The sequence below is a fragment of the Oncorhynchus clarkii genome, chromosome 32 (assembly GCF_045791955.1).
Source record: "Oncorhynchus clarkii lewisi isolate Uvic-CL-2024 chromosome 32, UVic_Ocla_1.0, whole genome shotgun sequence".
In the NCBI taxonomy this organism is placed as follows: Eukaryota; Metazoa; Chordata; class Actinopteri; order Salmoniformes; family Salmonidae; genus Oncorhynchus; species Oncorhynchus clarkii.
In genome coordinates this window covers 1321071-1340250 of record NC_092178.1, presented here as the reverse complement: position 1 = coordinate 1340250, position 19180 = coordinate 1321071, and the positions used below count along the sequence as shown (strand labels likewise).

Sequence of the window (19180 nt, the reverse complement as noted above, 5' to 3'; positions counted from 1 at the left end):
GATTAAAGAACTCGGAGGAAAAAGGTGGAGGTGTACGTCACGATTAACTACTCATGGTGCGGTAACGAACACGAACTCCAGTCCTTTCGTTTAACCAACCTAGAACACCTCAAATCAAATGCCGACCGCATTACCTCCCGAGAGAGTTCTCTTCGGTCATCGTCATAGCCGTGTATACTCTTCCTCAAGCTGATACCACGAAGGCGCTCAAGAAAACACACTGGATTTTGTTCAAACTGGAAACCGCATATCCTGAGGCCACATTTCTTGTAACTGTGGAGTCCTCGTACTAAGAACTAGTTAACACTGGTCTGACCAATTGGAATCTTCAAGATTGTTTCCCTGTCCACATGAATAAAACAATCCCATTTTGTTACAGCCTTATTCTAAAATGGATTAAACAAAAATCTGCAAACTACACACAATACTCCATAACAAAGCGACATTAAGAAATGTATTTAATTTAAAAACAGAAATAACTTATGTTCATAAGTATTCAGACCCTTTGCTATGAGACTGTAAATTGAGCTCAGGTGCATCCTGTTTCCATTGATCATCCTTGAGATGTTTCAACAACTTGATTCAAGTCCACCTGTGGTAAATTCAATTGATTGGACATGATTTGTAAAGGCACACACCTGTCCATATAAGGTCCCACAGTTGCATGTCAGAGCAAAAACCAAGCCGTGAGGTCAAAGGAATTGTCCGTAGAGCTCCAAGACAGGATTGTGTCGAGGCACAGATCTAGTGAAGGGTACCAAAACACTTCTGCAGCATTGAAGGTCCCCAAGAACACAGTGGCCTCCATCATTCTTAAATGGAAGAAGTTTGGAACCACCTAGACTCTTCCTAGAGCTGGCCACCCGGCCAAACTGAGCAATTGGGGGAGAAGGGCCATGGTCAGGGAGGTGACCAAGAATCCGATGATTACTCTGACAGAGGTCTAGAGTTGCTCTGTGGAGATGGGAGAACTTTCCAGAAGGACAACCATCTCTGCAGCACTCCACCAATCAGGCCTTTATGGTAGAGTGACCAGACGGAAGCCACTCTTCAGTAGAAAGGCACATGACAGCCCGTTTGGAATTTGCCATAAGGCACCTAAAGGACTGTCAGACCATGAGAAACAAGATTCTCTGGTCTGATGAAACCAAAATTGAACTCTTTGGCCTGAATGCCAAGCGTCACGTCAGGAGGAACCCTGGCACCATCCCTACGGTGAAGCATGGTGGTGGCAGCATCATGCTGTAGGGATGTTTTTCAGCAGCAGGGACCAGGAGACTAGTCAGGAACGAAGCAAAGATGAACGGAGCAAAGTACAGAGAGATCCTTGATGAAAACCTGCTCCAGTCTCAAGACCTTGAAAGGTGAATCTTCACCCCAGTCTAACAGGATAACAACCCACAGCCAAGACAACGCAGGAGTGGCTTCAGGACAAGTCTCAGAATGTCCTTGAGTGACCCAGCCAGAGCCTGGACTTGAACGCATAGAAGAATGGGAGAAACTCCCCAAATGCAGGTGTAGCGTCATACCCAATAAGAATCGAGGCTGTAATCTCTGCCAAAGGCGCTTCAACAGGGAGGGACGGCGAGAGGAGAGGGACGGCGGGAGAGAGGGAGGGACGGCGGGAGAGAGGGAGGGACGGCGGGAGAGAGGGAGGGGAGGCGAGGGGAGGCAGGAGAGAGGGAGGGGAGGCGGGAGAGAGGGAGGGGAGGCGAGGGACGGCGGGAGAGGGGGAGGGGAGGCGAGGCACGGCGGGAGGAGAGGCGAGGGACGGCGGGAGGAGAGAGGGAGGGGAGGGGAGGGACGGCGGGAGGAGAGAGGGAGGGGAGGTGAGGGACGGCAGGAGGAGAGAGGGAGGGGAGGTGAGGGACGGCGGGAGGAGAGAGGGAGATAAGGTGAGGGATGGCGGGAGGAGAGAGGGGAAGAGATGTAAGGTAAAGCAGGAGAAAGTAGTAGCTTAATCCGACTGCAGTCAGAGCAGCCAGGTGACACACAGCAGCCAGGTGACACACAGCTACACACAGCAGCCAGGTTACACACAGCTACACACAGCAGCCAGGTTACACGCAGCAGCCAGGTTACACACAGCAGCCAGGTTACACACAGCTACACACAGCAGCCAGGTGACACACAGCAGCCAGGTTACACACAGCTACACACAGTAGCCAGGTTACACACAGCTACACACAGCAGCCAGGTTACACACAGCAGCCAGGTTACACACAGCAGCCAGGTTACACACAGCAGCCAAGTGACACACAGCAGCCAAGTGACACACAGCAGCCAAGTGACACACAGCAGCCAAGTGACACACAGCAGCCAAGTGACACAGTTACACACAGCAGCCAGGTGACACACAGCAGCCAAGTGACACAGTTACACACAGCAGCCAGGTTACACACAGCAGTCAGGTTACACACAGTTACACACAGCAGCCAGGTTACACACAGCAGCCAGGTTACACACAGTTACACACAGCAGCCAGGTGACACACAGCAGCCAGGTTACACACAGTAGCCAGGTTACACACAGCTACACACAGCAGCCAGGTTACACAAAGCAGCCAGGTTACACACAGCAGCCAGGTTACACACAGCTACACACAGCAGCCAGGTTACACACAGCAGCCAGGTTACACACAGTAGCCAGGTTACACACAGCAGCCAGGTTACACACAGCTACACACAGCAGCCAGGTTACACACAACACAGGTTACACACAGCAGCCAGGTTACACACAGCAACCAGGTTACACACAGCTACACACAGCAGCCAGGTTACACACAGCTACACACAGTAGCCAGGTTACACACAGCAACCAGGTTACACACAGCTACACACAGCAGCCAGGTTACACACAGCTACACACAGTAGCCAGGTTACACACAGCAGCCAGGTTTCACACAGCAGCCAGGTTACACACAGCAGCCATGTTACACACAGCTACACACAGCAGCCATGTTACACACAGCTACACACAGCAGCCAGGTTACACACAGCTACACACAGCAGCCAGGTTTCACACAGCAGCCAGGTTACACACAGCAGCCAGGTTACACACAGCAGCCAGGTTACACACAGCAGCCAGGTTACACACAGTTACACACAGCAGCCAGGTTTCACACAGCAGCCAGGTTACACACAGCAGCCAGGTTACACACAGCAGCCAGGTTACACACAGCTACACACAGCAGCAAGGTTACACACAGCAGCCAGGTTACACACAGCTACACACAGCAGCAAGGTTACACACAGCTACCCACAGCAGCCAGGTTACACACAGCAGCCAGGTTACACACAGCAGCCAGGTTACACACAGCAGCCAGGTTACACACAGCAGCCAGGTTACACACAGCTACACACAGCAGCCAGGTTACACACAGCAGCCAGGTTACACACAGCTACACACAGCAGCCAGGTTACACACAGCAGCCAGGTTACACACAGCTACACACAGCAGCCAGGTTACACACAGCTACACACAGCAGCCAGGTTTCACACAGCAGCCGGGTTACACACAGCAGCCGGGTTACACACAGCAGCCGGGTTACACACAGCAGCCAGGTGACACACAGCAGCCAAGTGACACACAGTTACACACAGCAGCCAAGTGACACACAGCAGCCAGGTTACACACAGCAACTAGGTTACACACAGCAACTAGGTTACACACAGCAACTAGGTTACACACAGCAACCAGGTTACACACAGCAACCAGGTTACACACAGCAACCAGGTTACACACAGCAACCAGGTTACACACAGCAACCAGGTTACACACAGCAACCAGGTTACACACAGCAGCCAGGTTACAAATGGTGTAGGGAAGGAGAGGAAGCCACTGTAGACTATTTAGATACAGCACAGAGACCTCCCAGTGTCCTTTGCCTCACTGACCAAGTTAAACCAGATAGTCCCCTGCTGTCATCCCAGCATGCCTTGGGCTTCCCTCGGACTGGCTGCTGACTGTGCGGTGGACTCAACCCCGTTGGAAACGCTCCCTTGTGAATCATTAATCTGTTGAAACTCTCAAATTGATCATTCATCTCCTTACCGACTCAGTGAACTAATGTAAACGGTCTAGCAGTAACTAGGCTAATTAGTTTGGACCAGGAACCCTTTCTGAATAGGGAGAAACCTGGACAGTGCTTTCTGGTCAAATATGGATAAACTGACAACACCAAGCAGCTTTGTCTCCTTTTGGAGATGTGCCTTGCCTGGTTAAGATCCTCATTCTGAGCAGGTCTGCAGAATATGGGATCATTCTAGCTAATTGATCATTGAAACACTTCTACTGTTAGAGCTGTTGATCAGACTCCGGGCCTCTCCAACACACATTATGTCAAACTGATCAGCTGCTGCAGAGTCAGGTACCTCACCTCTTCAGTGAGTAAGGGATTGGGTGAATAAACGTGTCAGGTACCTCACCTCTTTGGCACTCCTGATCTTCTCCAGGAAGGTGCTTAGCTCTCTGGTCTCGGCGTAGAGCGCCCGACACACAGCCTGGTAGTGGTTAGGGGCATCAGAGGGGCTGGGCAGGTGGGACGTACACAGCTGGGAGAAGGAGGAGGGACGGCAGACAAGGTCATATACTGATAATTTAATGTATACACGGATCATTACAGGAAGGAGCTTGAGATGACAGCTCAGAACAGAGTGTGACGGAGAGAGGTTGTTGATGGATGATGTTCCCTAGCAACGGGCTCTAGTAAGTAATCCATTATCAGGACAATATCATTTAGAACACACATAAAAAATGCAATACATTAGGAAAGTATTCAGACCCTAAATTGTATTTGTCACATGCGCTGAATACAATCTGACTGAAATGTTTACTTACCAAGCTCTCAACCAACAATGTAGTTCAAGAAAAGAGTTGATTATAAAAATATATTTTTATATATATATATATATATATCTATCTAAATCAAAAGGTAAAAAGCAATTTACAAAACAATAACGAGGCTACATACAGGGGGCACAGGTTGGTAACGAGGCTACATACAGGGGGCACGGGTTGGTAACGAGGCTACATACAGGGGGCACGGGTTGGTAACGAGGCTACATACAGGGGGCACGGGTTGGTAACGAGGCTACATACAGGGGGCACGGGTTGGTAACGAGGCTACATACAGGGGGCACGGGTTGGTAAGGAGGCTACATACAGGGGGCACGGGTTGGTAACGAGGCTACATACAGGGGGCACAGGTTGGTAACGAGGCTACATACAGGGGGCACAGGTTGGTAACGAGGCTACATACAGGGGGCACAGGTTGGTAACGAGGCTACATACAGGGGGCACAGGTTGGTAACGAGGCTACATACAGGGGGCACAGGTTGGTAACGAGGCTACATACGGGGGCACAGGTTGGTAACGAGGCTACATACAGGGGGCACAGGTTGGTAACGAGGCTACATACAGGGGGCACGGGTTGGTAACGAGGCTACATACAGGGGGCACAGGTTGGTAACGAGGCTACATACAGGGGGCACAGGTTGGTAACGAGGCTACATACAGGGGGCACAGGTTGGTAACGAGGCTACATACAGGGGGCACAGGTTGGTAACGAGGCTACATACAGGGGGCACAGGTTGGTAACGAGGCTACATACGGGGGGCACAGGTTGGTAACGAGGCTACATACGGGGGGCACAGGTTGGTAACGAGGCTACATACGGGGGCACAGGTTGGTAACGAGGCTACATACAGAGGGTAACGGTATGGTAACGAGGCTACATACAGAGGGTAACGGTATGGTAACGAGGCTACATACAGGGGGCACCGGTATGGTAACGAGGCTACATACAGGGGGCACAGGTATGGTAACGAGGCTACATACAGGGGGCACAGGTTGGTAACGAGGCTACATACAGGGGGCACAGGTTGGTAACGAGGCTACATACAGGGGGCACAGGTTGGTAACGAGGCTACATACAGGGGGCACAGGTTGGTAACGAGGCTACATACAGGGGGCACAGGTTGGTAACGAGGCTACATACAGGGGGCACAGGTTGGTAACGAGGCTACATACAGGGGGCACAGGTTGGTAACGAGGCTACATACAGGGGGCACAGGTTGGTAACGAGGCTACATACAGGGGGCACAGGTTGGTAACGAGGCTACATACAGGGGGCACAGGTTGGTAACGAGGCTACATACAGGGGGCACAGGTTGGTAACGAGGCTACATACAGGGGGCACAGGTTGGTAACGAGGCTACATACAGGGGGCACAGGTTGGTAACGAGGCTACATACAGGGGGCACAGGTTGGTAACGAGGCTACATACAGGGGGCACAGGTTGGTAACGAGGCTACTTACAGGGGGCACAGGTTGGTAACGAGGCTACATACGGGGGCACAGGTTGGTAACGAGGCTACATACAGAGGGTAAAGGTATGGTAACGAGGCTACATACAGAGGGTAACGGTATGGTAACGAGGCTACATACAGGGGGCACCGGTATGGTAACGAGGCTACATACAGGGGGCACAGGTATGGTAACGAGGCTACATACAGGGGGCACAGGTTGGTAACGAGGCTACATACAGGGGGCACAGGTTGGTAACGAGGCTACATACAGGGGGCACAGGTTGGTAACGAGGCTACATACAGGGGGCACAGGTTGGTAACGAGGCTACATACAGGGGGCACAGGTATGTAACGAGGCTACATACAGGGGGCACAGGTATGGTAACGAGGCTACATACAGGGGGCACAGGTTGGTAACGAGGCTACATACAGGGGGCACAGGTTGGTAACGAGGCTACATACAGGGGGCACAGGTTGGTAACGAGGCTACATACAGGGGGCACAGGTTGGTAACGAGGCTACATACAGGGGGCACAGGTTGGTAACGAGGCTACATACAGGGGGCACAGGTTGGTAACGAGGCTACATACAGGGGGCACAGGTTGGTAACGAGGCTACATACAGGGGGCACAGGTTGGTAACGAGGCTACATACAGGGGGCACAGGTTGGTAACGAGGCTACATACAGGGGGCACAGGTTGGTAACGAGGCTACATACAGGGGGCACAGGTTGGTAACGAGGCTACATACAGGGGGCACAGGTTGGTAACGAGGCTACATACAGGGGGCACAGGTTGGTAACGAGGCTACATACAGGGGGCACAGGTTGGTAACGAGGCTACATACAGGGGGCACAGGTTGGTAACGAGGCTACATACAGGGGGCACAGGTTGGTAACGAGGCTACATACAGGGGGCACAGGTTGGTAACGAGGCTACATACAGGGGGCACAGGTTGGTAACGAGGCTACATACAGGGGGCACAGGTTGGTAACGAGGCTACATACAGGGGGCACAGGTTGGTAACGAGGCTACATACAGGGGGCACAGGTTGGTAACGAGGCTACATACAGAGGGTAACGGTATGGTAACGAGGCTACATACAGAGGGTAACGGTATGGTAACGAGGCTACATACAGAGGGTAACGGTACAGAGTCAATGTGCGGCGGTTGTTGGGGAATAATCAGATGTTTTATATTCATCATATGTTTGTAAGTTACTTCTCATCAGAATGTGTTTTGTATAATACTGTGGCGGGGTTGCAGTATCTGTTCTCTGTCAAGACTAAGTTATTTGGGCCGCAGAGAGGGGAGAGGTCAAGCGTGGATCTCTTGGCTCCACAATGTCTGTGTGCCAGTAAATGTGTCTCTGTGATCTTGTCAAGATAGGATGGATTTGATATATGGCTGTTGATATGGAGGATTTGTTTATGGAGTTTGAGAAAATAACATAGTTTAGGAGACAAAGCTGAATGATAAATTATGGCCAATGCTGTCTGGCTATGTGTGTGTCTTTGCTATAAAGGATCTCATTTGCAATGTGTAAGGACTCTCAGATAATTAATTTATAGACACTGAATTGATCTGAGAGTCACAGGGTTGTGATAGAGCTCATATAATTAAAGATGGACTTGTGATAACTAACTGACTTGTGTGGTTTGCTCTCATGATTTGGTAAATAGAGGACATTTCCACGACAGGGTACAGGTTAGTCAATGTCATTTGTAAAGTGACTAAGCATAGTTAATAAACAGCGAGTATCAGCAGCACAAAAACTAATTTGTTGTTAAAAATCTGTCTTATGGCTTGGGGGTAGAAGCTGTTTTGGAGCCTTTTGGCCAAGACTTGCTGTGTGGTAGCAGAGAGAACAGTCAATGACTTGGGTGACTGGAGTCTGAATTTTCTGGCCTTTCCTCTGATACCGCCTATTATATAGGTCCTGGATGGCAGGAAGCTTGGCCCCAGTGATGTACTGGGCCGTACGCATTACCCTCGGTAGAGCATTAGTCAGATGCCGAGCAGTTGCCATACCAGGTGGTGATACAACCGGTCAGGATGCTCTCGATGGTGCAGCTGTAGAACCTTCTGAGGATCTGGGAAGCCATCCCAAATCTTTTTAGTCTCCTGAAGGGGAAGTGGTGTTGTCGTGCCCTCTTCACGACTGTCTTGGTGCGTTTGGACGATGATAGTTTGATGGTGATGTGGAAGCCTAGGAACTCGACCCGCGCCACTCCAGTCCCATCGATGTTAATGGTGGCCTGTTCAGCGCTCCTTTTCCTGTAGTCCACGAGCAGCTCCTTTGTCTTACTCACATTGAGAGAGGTAGTTGTCCTGGCACCACCCTGCCAGGTCTCTGACCACCTCTCCACAGGCTGTCTCATCGTTGTCGATGATCAGGCCTACTTGTTGTGTCGCCAGAAAACTTACTGGTGTTTGAGTCGTGTTTGCCCACGCAGTCGTGGATGAACAGGGACTACAGGAGGGGGCTGAGCACGCACCCCTGAGGGGCTGCAGTGTTGATGAGCAAGGCAGACGTGTTGTTGCCTAACCTTACCACCTGGGGGCAGACTATCAGCATGTCCAGGATCAAGTTGCAGAGGGAGCTGTTTAGTCCCAGGGTCCTTAGCTAAGTGATGAGCTTTGAGGGCACTATAGTGTAAAACATTGAGCTGTAGTCAATGAACAGCATTCTCACATAGGTATTCCTTTTGTCCAGGTGGGAAAGTGCAGTGTGGAGTGCAATTGAGATTGCGTCATCTGTGGATCTGTTTGGGGCGGTATGCAAATTAGAGTGGGTCTAGGGTTTCTGGCATAACGATGTTGATGTGAACCATGACCAGCCTTTCAAAGCACTGTTTCAAGGTCTTGCTCATGTCGGCTACGGAGAGTGTGATCACACTGTCGTCCCGAACAGCTGGTGCTCTCATGCATGCGTCAGTGTTGCTTACCTCGATGCAAGCATAAAAAAAAGCATGGTAGGCATGGTCACTGGGCAGCTCGTGGCTGGGTTTCCCTTTGTAGTCCGTAATAGTTGAAGCCACATCCGACCAGCGCCAGAGCAGTGGAGTAGGTTGACGCTTTGCCTGTTTGATGGTTCCTCGGAGGGCATAGCAGGATTTCTTATCAGCTTCCGGGTTAGAGTCCCGCTCCTTGAAAGTGGCAGCTCTAGCCTTTAGCTCAGTGCAGACGTTGCCTGTAATCCATGGCTTCTGTTTGGGATATGTACGTACAGTCACTGTGGGGATGACGTCATCGATGCACTTATTGATGAAGCCGATGACGAAGGTGGTGTACTCCTCAATGCCATTGGATGAATCCCGGAACATATTCCAGTCTGTGCCAACAAAACAATCCTGTAGTGTAGAATCCGCGTCATCTGACCACTTCTGGATTGAGAGAGTCACTGGTACTTCCTGCTTTAGTTTTTGCTTGTAAGCAGGAATCAGGAGGATAGAATTATGGTTATTATTTACCAAATGGAGGGCGAGGGAGAGCTTTGTACGTGTCTCTGTGTGGAGTAAAGGTGGTCTAGAGTTATTTTTCCTCTGGTTGCACATTTAACATGCTGGTAGAAATGAGGTAAAATGGATTTAAATTTGCCTGCATTATAGTCCGCGGCCACTAGGAGCGTCGCTTCTGGATTAGCATGGTCTTGTTTGCTTATGGCCTGATACAGCTCGTTGAGTGTGGTCTTAGTGCCAGCATCGGTCTGTGGTGGTAAATAGACAGCTACAATAATACAGATGAGAACTCTTGGTAGATAGTGTGGTCTACAGCTTATCATAAGGTACTCCACCTCCGGCGAGCAATACCTCACGACTTCTTTAATATGAGACATTGCGCACCAGCTGTTCTTGACAAAGACACAACTCCTCCTTACCAGACGTAGCTGTTCTGTCCTGCCGATGCAAGGAAAACCCAAACAAATGGACCAGTGTCATCGTTCAGCCACGTCTCGCAACAACATGAGATATTACAGTTTAATGTCCCGTTGGATAGTCTTAATCGTAGATCATCCATGGTAACTAATGGTGAATTACCGTGAGACCGGCCGTTATTTGCTTTACAATCACCGGCTGGAGAAATGTCATGACCGCCACAGCCCTACTAGAGACCTATACATAGAGCAGGAGGGAAGGTTGGAGAGAGAGACACAGCCCTACTAGAGACCTATACATAGAACAGGAGGGAAGGCTGGAGAGAGAGAGACACACCCCTACTAGAGACCTATACATAGAACAGGAGGGAAGGCTGGAGAGAGAGAGACACAGCCCTACTAGAGACCTATACATAGAGCAGGAGGGAAGGTTGGAGAGAGAGACACAGCCCTACTAGAGACCTATACATAGAACAGGAGGGAAGGCTGGAGAGAGAGAGACACACCCCTACTAGAGACCTATACATAGAGCAGGAGGGAAGGTTGGAGAGACAGCCCTACTAGAGACCTATACATAGAGCAGGAGGGAAGGTTGGAGAGACAGCCCTACTAGAGACCTATACATAGAACAGGAGGGAAGGTTGGAGAGAGAGACACAGCCCTACTAGAGACCTATACATAGAACAGGAGGGAAGGCTGGAGAGAGAGAGACACAGCCCTACTAGAGACCTATACATAGAACAGGAGGGAAGGCTGGAGAGAGAGAGACACACATCCCTACTAGAGACCTATACATAGAACAGGAGGGAAGGCTGGAGAGAGAGAGACACAGCCCTACTAGAGACCTATACATAGAGCAGGAGGGAAGGTTGGAGAGAGACAGCCCTACTAGAGACCTATACATAGACCAGGAGGGAAGGTTGGATAGAGAGACACACAGCCCTACTAGAGTCTCCTCCTATAGCCTGGTCCCAGACCTGTTGTTTCCTCCTATAGCCTGGTCCCAGACCTGTTGTCTCCTTCTATAGCCTGGTCCCAGACCTGTTGTCTCCTTCTATAGCCTGGTCCCAGACCTGTTGTCTCCTCCTATAGCACAATGGACTGGCACTCAGGCTAGTAATTAGACCAGTACCGTTCTAGCATGTTACAGGTAACAATGTAGTCGAGACAGTCAGACCAGTACCATTATAACATGTTACAGGTAACTATGTAGTCGAGACAGTCAGACAGGACGTACCGTTCTAACATGTTACAGGTAACTATGTAGTCGAGACAGTCAGACCAGTACCGTTCTAACATGTTACAGGTAACTATGTAGTCGAGACAGTCAGACCAGTACCATTATAACATGTTACAGGTAACTATGTAGTCGAGACAGTCAGACCAGTACCGTTCTAACATGTTACAGGTAACTATGTAGTCGAGACAGTCAGACAGGACGTACCATTATAACATGTTACAGGTAACTATGTAGTCGAGACAGTCAGACCAGTACCGTTCTAACATCTTACAGGTGACTATGTAGTCGAGACAGTCAGACCAGTACGTACCATTATAACATGTTACAGGTAACTATGTAGTCGAGACAGTCAGACCAGTACGTACCATTATACCATGTTACAGGTAACTATGTAGTCGAGACAGTCAGACCAGTACCATTATAACATGTTACAGGTAACTATGTAGTCGAGACAGTCAGACCAGTACCATTATAACATCTTACAGGTAACAATGTAGTCGAGACAGTCAGACCAGTACCATCATAACATGTTACAGGTAACTAGGTCAGACAAGACGTACCGTGAGGACGTCTCTGAATCTTTTAATATTACAGACAGTGTTTGGGTCTTCCTCCTCCTCGGTGGCCTCATAACCTTCATCATGGCAGGGGTCACTGTCCCTCTCCTTCTCTGCCATGTTGGTCATCATGTCGATGAGTTGCTCCAGAGGCGGACTGAGCTCTCTCTCCTCGCTCTCCTTCAGACTGTAGTCCAACGCCTTGTAGATCATGATTCCCAGAGATTCAATCACCTACAAGACAAAAAAAACAACAGGCCGTTATTCCCCCACATACGGAGCCAGTAGACACTAACCAACTCCAACAACCGGTGTTTCAGTCACATACGGAGCCAGTAGACACTAACCAACTCCAACAGCCGGTGTTTGTCACGTACGGAGCCAGTAGATTCATAGGATGGGAAAAGCTTCGGTCTTCCTTCCATTTTAGTGTGTCAGTCAAACGTCTGGGAGTGATAAAGAATGAGAAACAAACCCCTTCTCAGCACCAAGCGGTCTCTGCTGCTGGGCTTCACAACGGACCATTGTCCGCTAGGCTGGTGCAAACCCCACTGGATCATAGCGGTCACGCTAGGCTGGTACAAACCCCACTGGATCATAGCGGTCACGCTAGGCTGGTACAAACCCCACAGGGTCATAGCGGTCATGCTAGGCTGGTACAAATGGCTTATAATGGTTTTCATGGTGGGCACTGGGCTCTGTAATGGGGTTGCTTCTCATTCCATGAAACACACCTGGCTAAATGTTACCACAGTCTTACTGTAAAAGCGGAATACAAGGCCCAGTTCTGGAAACAGGGTATATGTAACTCACCTCTAAGGAAGTGTTGGGAGGTCTGGGTTTATCTAGAAAAAAAAAGATAGAAAAAAAGTTAGTCAAATATACACTAGAGGCATGGCCGATTAATTAGGTCCGATTTCAAGTTCATAACAATCGATAATCTGCCTTTTTGGACGCCAATTACATTGCAATCCATGAGGAAACTGCACGGCAGGCTGACCGCCTGTCACGGCAGGCTGACCGCCTGTCACGGCAGGCTGACCGCCTGTCACGGCAGGCTGACCGCCTGTCACGGCAGGCTGACCGCCTGTCACGGCAGGCTGACCGCCTGTTACGCGAGTGCCTTTCCAAAAAGGACCTTGTGGCTGTAATGAGCCAAGGTACGTTGCTAGCTAGCATTAAACGTTTTTTTTTTAAAACAATCAATCTTCACATAATCACTAGTTAATCTAGCTTGTCCTGCTTTGCATATAATCAATGAGGTGCCTGTTAACTTATCAAATCACAGCCTACTTCAACTTTGCCAAACGGCTGATTTACCAAAAACACATTTGCGGTAAAAAAAAAGCACAGTCGATGGCTAGGTACATTCCTGCAACAATGCCTTTCATAAAATCAATACACGGAAGTATATTTTTTTAAACCTGCATATTTAGTTAAAATAAATGCATGATAGCAGGCAATATTAACTAGGAAAATTGTGTCACTTCTCTTGCGTTCGGTGCAGCAGTCAGGGAATATGCAACAGTTTGGCTGCCTGGCTCGTTGCGAACTGTGTTTCTTCCTAACAAAGACATGAATTAGTTTGCCAGAATTTCACATAATTATGACATTATATTGAAGGTTGTGCAATGTAACAGCAATAATTAGACTTAGGGTTGCCACCCGTCTGATAAAATACAGAACGGTTCAATTTTTCACTGAAAGAATAAACATTTTGTTTTCGAAATGATATTTTCCGGATTTAACCATATTAAAATTATCAAAAACTCGTATTTCTGGGTTTTTAATATAATTACTAAAGTGCCAATAAGAACATCCAATTGTCAAAAGGTATAGTCGCCGTGTCATAATTCCTATAATAAACTACAACCTAAAACTTCTTAACTGGGAATATTGAACCACCAACTTTCGTATGTTCTCATGTTCGGAGGAAGGGACTTAAATGTTAGCTGTTTTACATGGCACATATTGCAGTTTTACTTTCTTCGCCAACATTTATTTTATCCAAATTGAACATGTTTCATTATTTAGTTGCAACTAAATAGATATTACTATGCATTATATTAAGTTAAAATAAGTGGGTTCATTCAGTATTGTTGTAATTCTCAAAAATAAAAGGGAACACTTAAACACCACAATGTAACTCCAAGTCAATCAAACTTCTGTGAAATCAAACTGTCCACTTAGGAAGCAACACTGATTGACAATAAATGTCACATGCTGTTGTGCAAATGGAATAGACAACAGGTGGAAATTACAGGCAATTAGCAAGACACCCCCAATAAAGGAGTGGTTCTGCAGGTGGTGACCACAGACCACTTCTCAGTTCCTATGCTTCCTGGCTGATGTTTTGGTCACTTTTGAATGCTGGCGGTGCTTTCACTCTAGTGGTAGCATGAGACGGAGTCTACAACCCACACAAGTGGCTCAGGGAGTGCAGCTCATCCAGGATGGCACGTCAATGCGAGCTGTGGCAAGAAGGTTTGCTGTGTCTGTCAGCGTAGTGTCCAGAGCATGGAGGCGCTACCAGGAGACAGGCCAGTACATCAGGAGACGTGGAGGAGGCCGTAGGAGGGCAACAACCCAGCAGCAGGACCGCTACCTCCGCCTTTGTGCAAGGAGGAGCACTACCAGAGCCCATGCCAAATGACCTCCAGCAGGCCACAAATGTGCATGTGTCTGCTCAAACGGTCAGAAACAGACTCCATGAGGGTGGTATGAGGGCCCGACGTCCACAGGTGGGGGTTATGCTTACAGCCCAACACCGTGCAGGACGTTTGGCATTTGCCAGAGATCACCAAGATTGGCAAATTCACCACTGGCGCCCTGTGCTCTTCCAATCATAATGGTGGTCATTATGGTCAAACAATTATATTTTTGTTTCATCAGACCAGAATAAATTTCTCCAAAAAGTATGATCTTTGTCCCCATGTGCAGTTGCAAACCGTAGTCTGGATTTTTTATGGCGGTTTTGGAGCTGTGGCTTCTTCCTTGCTGAGTGGCCTTTCAGGTTATGTCGATATAGGACTCGGTTTACTGTGGATATAGATACTTTTGTACCGGTTTCCTCCAACATCTTCACAAGGTCTTTTGCTGTTGTTCTGGGATTGATTTGCACTTTTCACACCAAAGTACGTTCATCTCTAGGAGACAGAACGAGTCTCCTTCCTGAGCGGTATGACGGCTGCGTGGTCCCATGGTGTTTATACTTGCGTACTATAGTGTGTACAGATGAACGTGGTACCTTAACTTCTTGCGTCGAGCAATCCCGTATCCGGGAGCGTAATCATAGCCTATTTATGATCCTATTTATAGCCTCAAGCTCATTACCATAACGCAACGTTAACTATTCATGAAAATCGCAAATGAAATGAAAGAAATATATTCACTCACAAGCTTAGCCTTTTGTTAACCATCTCAGATTTTCAAAATATGCTTTTCAACCAAAGCTACACAAGCATTTGTGTAAGAGTATTGATAGCTAGCATAGCATTAAGCCTAGCATTCAGCAGGCAACATTTTCACAAAAACAAGAAAAGCATTCAAATAATATAATTTCCCTTTGAAGAATTTCAGATGTTTTCAATGAGGAGACTCTCAGTTAGATAGCAAATGTTCAGTTTTTCCAAAAATATTATTTGTGTAGGAGAAAACGCTCCGTTTTGTTCATCACGTTTGGCTAAGAAAAACCCCCGAAAATTCAGTCATTACAACGGCGAACTTTTTTCCAAATTAACTCCATAATAATCGACAGAAACATTGCAAACGTTGTTTAGAATCAATCCTCAAGGTGTTTTTCACATATCTATTCGATAATAAGTCATTCCTGGCAGTTGGGTTTCTCCTCGGAAGCAAATGGAAAAATACACGCAGCTGGAGATTACGCAATAATTTCGACGGAGGACACCAAGCGAGCACCTGGTAAATGTAGTCTCTTATGGTCAATCTTCCAATGATATGCCTACAAATACGTCACAATGCTGCAAACACCTTGGGGAAACGACAGAAAGTGTAAGCTCATTCCTGGCGCATTCACAGCCATATAAGGAGACATTGGAACACAGCGCCTTCAAAATCTTGGGCATTTCCTGTTTGAAATTTCATCTTGGTTTCACCTGTAGCATCAGTTCTGTGGCACTCCCAGACAATATCTTTGCAGTTTTGGAAACGTCAGTGTTTTCTTTCCAAAACTGTCAATTATATGCATAGTCGAGCATCTTTTCGTGACAAAATATCTTGTTTAAAACGGGAACGTTTTTTTATCCAAAAATTTAAAGAGCGCCCCCTATATCAAATCGCTACTAGAGATTCTGGGTTCGAGCCCAGGCTCTGTCGCAGACAGCCGCGACCGGGAGACGCATGGGGCAGCGCACAATTGGCCCAGCGTCATCCAGGTTTGGTCGGAAGGGATTTCCTTTTCCTGTCGCACACTAGCAACTCCTGTGGCGGGCCGGGGGCAGTGCACGCCGACTCGGTCGCCAGGTGTACAGTGTTTTCTCCGACACATTGGTGCGGCTGGCTTCCGGATTAAGTGGGCATTGTGTCTAGAAGCAGTGCGGCTTGGTTGGGTTGTGTTTCAGAGGACTCACGGCTCTCGACCGTCGCCTCTCGAGTCCATACGGAGAAAGAAATATAAAAATGAATAACACATGTTTTGCACACTCTTGGCATTCTCTCAACCAGCTTCATGAGGTAGTCACCTGGAATGCATTTCAATTAACGGGTGTGCCTTGTTAAAGTTAATTTGCGGAATTTTTTTCCTTCTTAATGCATTGGAGCCAATCAGTTGTGTTGTGACAAGGTAGGGGTGGTATACAGAACACAGCCCTATTTGATAAAAGACCAAGTCCCTATTATGGCAAGAACAGCTAAAATTGTTTATTTTACGAGGCAAGTTGACTGATATTCTCATTCATAGCAACAACCTGGGGAGTAGTTACATGGGAGGTGAATGAGCCAATTGTAAATTGGGGATGATTAGGTGACTAATGTATGAGGGACAGATTGCAGAACGGGTGTTGTATGTGGAAGATGAGGGCTGCAGTAGATATCTCAGATAAGGAGGAGTGAGGCCTAAGAGGGTTTTATAAATAAGCGTCAACCAGTGGGTCTTGCGACAGGTATACAGAGATGACCCGTTTGCAGATGAGTCCTATAAGCATTACGTCGCCGTAATCTAGCATGGATGTCCATCTGAATCAGCTGGTGGTTCAATATTCCCAGTTGAGAAGTTTTAGGTGGTACTTGTATGAGGTGACTACCTCAAGCTCTAAACCCTCAGAGGTAGTAATCAAACCTGTTTGGCAGCTGGGGTGAAAGAGGAGCGATCTTACCAAACCCCATGACCTTTGTTTTGGAGGTGTTCAGAACAAGGGCAGTCAGAATGACATTATCTTGAAGGAGGAGGTCCCTCCAGGCCCAGCCATTGGTGTTAAAAAGAGATGTCAGACCAAATCGGCATAACATGCCTCCTCCCACACCCCATTTCTTACACCTGCTGTGCAATCCATCCATCTCTCAGTTGTGTAGCTGAGACCAGGGGCCTCGTAACATACCGCTGTAGCTTTAACATAGATAATATGAATACTACGGTCATGAAGTGGCCCTTTTTGGGTATAGCTAGTGGCTTCCCCCTCTCTCACAAAGGAACACCTATGTGAGAATGCTATTAATTGACTACAGCTCAGCGTTCAACACCATAGTACCCTCAAAGCTCATCACTAAGCTAAGGAACCTGGGACTAAACACCTCCCACTGCAACTGGATCCTGGACTCCCTGGCGGGCCGCCCCCAGGTGGTGAGGGTATGTAGCAACACATCTGCCACGCTGATCCTCAACGCTGGCGCTCCCCAGGGGTGCGTGCTCAGTCTCCTCCTGTACTTCCTGTTCACCCACGACTGCATGGCCAGGCACGACACCAACACCATCATTAAGTTTGCTGATGACACAACAGTGGTAGGCCTGATCACCGACAAGACAGCCTATAGGGAGGAGGGTCAGAGACCTGGCCGGGTGGTGCCAGAATAACAACCTATCCCTCAACGTAACCAAAACTAAGGAGATGATTGTGGACTACAGGAAAAGGAGGACCGAGCACGCCCCCAATCTCATCAACGGGGCTGTAGTGGAGCAGGTGGAGCGCTTCAAATTCCTTGGTGTCCACATCAACAACAAACTATAATGGTCCAAACACACCAAGACAGTCGTGAAGAGGGCACCCTCGGGAAAAAAAAAAGATTTGGCAAGTGTCCAGAGATCCTCAAAAGGTTCTACAGCTGCAACATCAAGAGCATTCTGACCGGTTGCATCACTGCCGCGTATGGCAATTGCTCGGCCTCCGACCGCAAGGCACTTCAGAGGTTAGTGCGTACTGCCCAGTACAGACCTTCCTTCCCAAAATACCTCACCTTATAAATCTGCAGGACCCAACCACTCAAGTTCTGATTCAGTCAAACAGGAGGGTTGTTTTTGCATTTTCTGATGAGAAGTGTGATAGACACATTAACAGAGACTGTGCTCGGGATGTGACGTTACACAGGTTTGACAAACCAAACCAGAACACAACCAATCCCAGCCAGCGGCCCATTATTTATCACCATCTAATGGCCTCCGACAGTGAGAGAGTGGAGGTTGTGTGTGTGTGGCAGAGGGTAATAAGATAACACAACAGCGTGAAAAGGAAATCAAACCCAGTGCCAGCGGCTGTGGTGTCAACTACTTCCCCTTACCTACGCAGACATTAAACCACATGCTAGACAGACTACAGCTTTCTGCCACAGGCTCACCAACACTACACAGGTAAGCAGCCGCTCTACCTCCACAGGCTCACCAACACTACACAGGTAAGCAGCCGCTCTACCTCCACGGTTGCGTCCCAATAATCTCTCCTTCCTCCCGAAGTGTGCACTCGTTCACTACTCCCCACACATGTAAAAGCATGGTGTAGGCATCAGCTAGCCTACAGGAAGTTTCCAGATACCAGTCATTTCCTTTAAAATCAATGAAAGGAAGTGAACAAGTCAACTCGAAGGGTGAAAGGAGAGATTGGGATGCAGCCGACCTCTGGCCAAATACCCATTGAGCATCAGGTCTGTGAGTGATGGATCCTGGTCAAAGGCATTGTTTACAAACATATATGATTTGATTACAAGGCATATTGCAATCAAAAATGATTGATACAGTGATTAATCATGAA

At 48.2% G+C, this 19180-nt stretch overlaps 1 protein-coding gene across 1 annotated transcript in view; it reads right to left on the bottom strand.

The window, feature by feature from the left end:
• Positions 1-19180, bottom strand: part of LOC139392283 (protein spire homolog 1-like) — a 238181-nt gene that overhangs the window by 218445 nt on the left and 556 nt on the right. Inside the window, exons 2-4 of the mRNA XM_071140153.1 lie at positions 12795-12826; positions 11985-12215; positions 4428-4553 (exon numbers count right to left, since the gene is read on the bottom strand). Of these exons, the coding sequence (XP_070996254.1) occupies positions 4428-4553; positions 11985-12215; positions 12795-12826 (389 nt within the window). The remainder of the gene's footprint in view (positions 1-4427; positions 4554-11984; positions 12216-12794; positions 12827-19180) is intronic.